This window comes from Atta cephalotes (genome assembly GCF_000143395.1).
Source record: "Atta cephalotes unplaced genomic scaffold scaffold00049, whole genome shotgun sequence".
NCBI classification, from domain to species: domain Eukaryota; kingdom Metazoa; phylum Arthropoda; class Insecta; order Hymenoptera; family Formicidae; genus Atta; species Atta cephalotes.
The window spans coordinates 1,020,122-1,024,310 of NW_012130113.1; the positions used below are offsets into that span (position 1 = coordinate 1,020,122).

At 29.6% G+C, this 4,189-nt stretch overlaps 1 protein-coding gene across 1 annotated transcript; it reads right to left on the reverse strand.

Annotated features, from left to right (window-relative positions):
* Window positions 1–299: 299 nt before the first annotated feature.
* On the reverse strand, window positions 300–2,455 carry LOC105622879 (bifunctional lysine-specific demethylase and histidyl-hydroxylase NO66). The gene is made up of 6 exons (XM_012204288.1): window positions 2,092–2,455; window positions 1,866–1,983; window positions 1,502–1,779; window positions 709–1,423; window positions 455–641; window positions 300–374 (listed from the first exon to the last, which is right to left on the reverse strand). Exons 1-6 carry the CDS (start codon window positions 2,342–2,344, stop codon window positions 300–302), a joined length of 1,626 nt encoding a protein of 541 aa, XP_012059678.1. The 5' UTR covers window positions 2,345–2,455.
* Between the last annotated feature and the right edge of the window lie 1,734 nt (window positions 2,456–4,189).

The window sequence follows — 4,189 nt, forward strand, 5'->3', positions numbered from 1 at the left end:
AGATTATTTCAACCCGGTATCATTCAACTTATATCTTATGCTTTTTTTGATAATTGTGATGACAGCTACGTATATATGTATATAAGAAAAGTAACATTCATATATGACTATGATGATTATACATGTACATAACTATGTATAACACTCACGAAAAAATCGAAATGCGAAGCGAATTTAACTAAAGTGTGCTACATCACCCTTTATCATTATCTCTTACAGCTTCCTCATGGAAAGGCTTCGTTCAGGTTTTTGGTGTTTTTCTCTTCTTAAAAAAAAACCTATTTTGGTTCTTTTTCTTCTTAATAGTGTACACAATTCAGAGGAACCTTCGTTATAATTATATTTTTTTCCCAAAGATCTTTCACTACTTGAATCTATAATAATCAAAATAATCGCAAGTTAACATTGTACACACATTGTCAATAAAATATTGCAAACAATATATGCTTCATACTTTTGTGTCAACATCTTCGATTTTCAGATCCTTCACAGATATAAAATCAGGATAGGCTTCTATTATTTGTTTAATCGCAGGCACAAATTCTTTGTCAATTTCTAAATATTGTGGCTCATATTCGTGGTATTCTTTGGAATTTTCGGTAGAGTAATATATTTTATATACTTTATCTTCTTTTATTAATCTGATAATACAATAACATAGTTATATATTGTTTCTGAACTTGCTTTTCAAAATGGATTATAGCTCACCTGATGCAATACAATCTTAACAATCGTATCTCAGTCGAAAGCTTAATTTTCCCATAGCGCTTCGGCCTGTTATAGAGGTTCTCACCATCTTCTAGTATTGTACACCTACGTTCTGGCTTAAAGATATAAGGGGGCAGAGAATCGTGGATGTGACGTTTGGCCATTAAATCGGCTGCATGATCAACATCAATATATTCCAATAGTTCAACGAACAACTTCATAACAAGAGTCTTGAAAGAATCTTTGCGAAGATCATCATATTGACAACCGATATATGATAAATAATTCATCGGTACTCCTTCACGAAAACGAATATCTCTTTTGGTGGCTCGCTTTAGAGCTTGTGGAAGCAATTTTTCAAAAAAGTCGCACCAACTGTTTCTCTGATACACGCTTACTGTGATGTGCAAGCTATAAGTATCAAGAGCCATTGCTTGATGGATAGTTCCTCGTGGTAGATACAACAAATCTCCAGCGCTGATAATCTTATCCAATATTGGCTCTCCTAACTCCGACTCATCAAAATTCCTTGAGGGATATCTTGGCAAATGTTCACTTGGTTTAAGTGGCTTATATAGTTTCCATCTCTTTTTACCTTCGATTTGCAAAATAAATGCTTCTACATCATCATAATGAGGAGCGAAACCTTGGCTATTAGCTGGCGTGAGATATATATTAGCACCAACAAAGCAACCAAAGAATTCTTGGAGAGTAGCTACAAAACACGTTATAAATTTAATAAATTAATAAGTAATAATAAATTCTTAAAATATAACTACACTGTATTTTTTACCATTCAAAGCATGTATCTTGGGTATAAATATTTGAGGATTTAACATTCTAACGGAGCAGTTGTTTTTAAAATAGTCCCAAACAATACTTGCATAAGCACGACCGGGAGGATTATGAGTCTCTTTCACTCCATGAGAGTAGGAGGTTATATCAAGATGTTTAGTGAATAGAACATTATTATCTCTCAATGTTTCTTCGAATAAAGACATTGATAAAAGGAATTTATAAAAATTACACATATCTCTTTTTATATATAATGGATTCTTTTCCCAATTTTGTCTGATTCAAATAAAAAGATTGATATTAATGCACAATAAAAAATGTATAAACATATATAAATATTGTACTTATCGATTTCAACTTACGTGAAGAATTGTTCTGTAGTCATAGGATACACTAGCCATTTAAATAATTGTCCACAGTCTTCAACAGGATTGCGATGATCATGTTTATTTATCTCAATATTTGCATAAAGTGGATGATCTGTATCATTTAAATTTGTATTTAAATGACTTGAATTTATACTTGTATTTATACTTGTATTCAAGTGACTTGAATTTGCATCATTTAAAATATTTTCTCTGCTTTCTGTTCCCTTTTTTTTTGATTTTGCATGAATAATCTGAACAGTTACTTTTTTTTTCTTAGCAGCCTTTTTATTCTCTTCTTTCATAATTTTTAATTTACTTATGACATCTTTACATCCCATCTCTTGCTTTATGCTTGCTTGTTTAACATCTTTTTGTTCAAAAGTTTTCTGCTTTTTTTTCTTTTTACTCAATAACTGTTCTGTTTTTTTACGTTTTGCTGCATACATGGCAAAAGCTGATATTGGCTCCTCCATATTACTTGATATTAAATATTAACTCAAACACAATCAGATCTAATTTAAGTTTATATTTCTTAAACGTTAAATTAGAATAGTCAATAGCTTATCACAAATAAATCAGCAAAGAGTCGGCTCTTTCTTATCTTTTACTGGTTATTAGTGATCAAAGTACTTTTAACCTATATCTGTTCGATTATAACACATAAATTCTTGTACCTGTAATAACATTTTCTCTGTAATGATTATATTTCAAAATTAAAGTTAAATTCTATATAAATATTTTCGTTATAAAATTAAATAAATATCACTTTCGTTGCGATTCATTTTCTTCTTTTCCAAAAGCAACTTTTACTAAGATTGTTACTAAGATAGGTTAGATTCCAACATATATCGTGTTAATACGAAAGCTACATACGAAAGAATCAATCAAGTCAATAATCAGAAAATTTTTATAGTTTTGTAAAAAAAACTACAATGTAACTTATTATTAAACATACTGACCTCTTTTAATATCAAGTCTATACGTGATAATGAAGCCATGCGATATACATTCGTTAGGACATAAAGAATTCACAAGGTGTTAACCACGCCACAACTACGTGAACCACGTCACTTCCTTAGTATTCGACTTCCTTAGTATTCGACTTCCTTAGTATTCGAATATTTGGATTCTAGATTTTTATGATTACCCCTAATTCCAAAGGCTGCTATTTTATTTGTTTTCATCGTATGATAAATTTTTCAAGCATGTGATTGACTATATAAAACAGAAAGATTCGAAGGACCTCTCTGTCCTTTTTGTATCTATTTGGATTTCTTTTTGTATCTATATGGAACTTTTGACGTACTTCATTATATCTATTATTGTGTAGTTTTTTTACCATGTAAAATACTTGCACATACTAAAATTATCATTAAAAAGATACAGAATGGGTAGCTCTATTCTCATAGCCTAAGAATCATGATTTATTCCGATAAAAAAAAGATTCATCCCATATCTAATGAATAAGAATTAAATTAAAATATAAAGAGATATAAAATAAAAAGTATGAAATATCAAATCTAAAGGGATCAAATTGAATTTTAATTAAAACGGAATTTAAATTTTCTTTTAGGTTTTTCTCAAAATAAATTCCAGTAAATTGACAAGCTCTAAATATTTCTTGCGAAGAACAATATTTCATCTCATTTCTTTTTGAACATTGCCAATTTAAGAAAAAATAATATATAAATTAAAAAATACCGATGTTATATAATTATATATATTATAATTACAGATTATTTGAGAATATATTATGAAAAAGATCGATGATTTTTACTGCACAGAGTCATCAATAAAAAGAGAAGATTATATAGATTTTTTCGAAGTTTATTTAGATCCATTAAATCTATACCACCCATAATAAATCTTACGTGACTAAGTTTTGTTTATCTAGAAAATCTATACATAATTATCCGGAAAAAGTAAGATTAAACCCGTACACTGCGATACATGTTACAGTCGAGTCACCGTATTCTGCACTCTTCTTTAAACCGCTTCTTCATACACTATCTTTCCTATTAATTACATCCTCATCACAATCGGTTTAGAGCGGCATGCCGAACACAGAGACAATAACTTTATTCAGTGTTTTGGACAATGTTTATAACGCACATGGAATTGTTCTGCATCATATTAAAGTCACACATATTGTAATATTTCAAGGGAGTAGTCCGTATCTCAGTCGAGGTATTATTCAATATAGTGCGTAAGTGTATGCCCGTGTGTATGTGTATTTATTACACATACACACACACACATATATATATATATATATATATATATACTCTCTACTAATTAACTAAAAATAAATACTCACT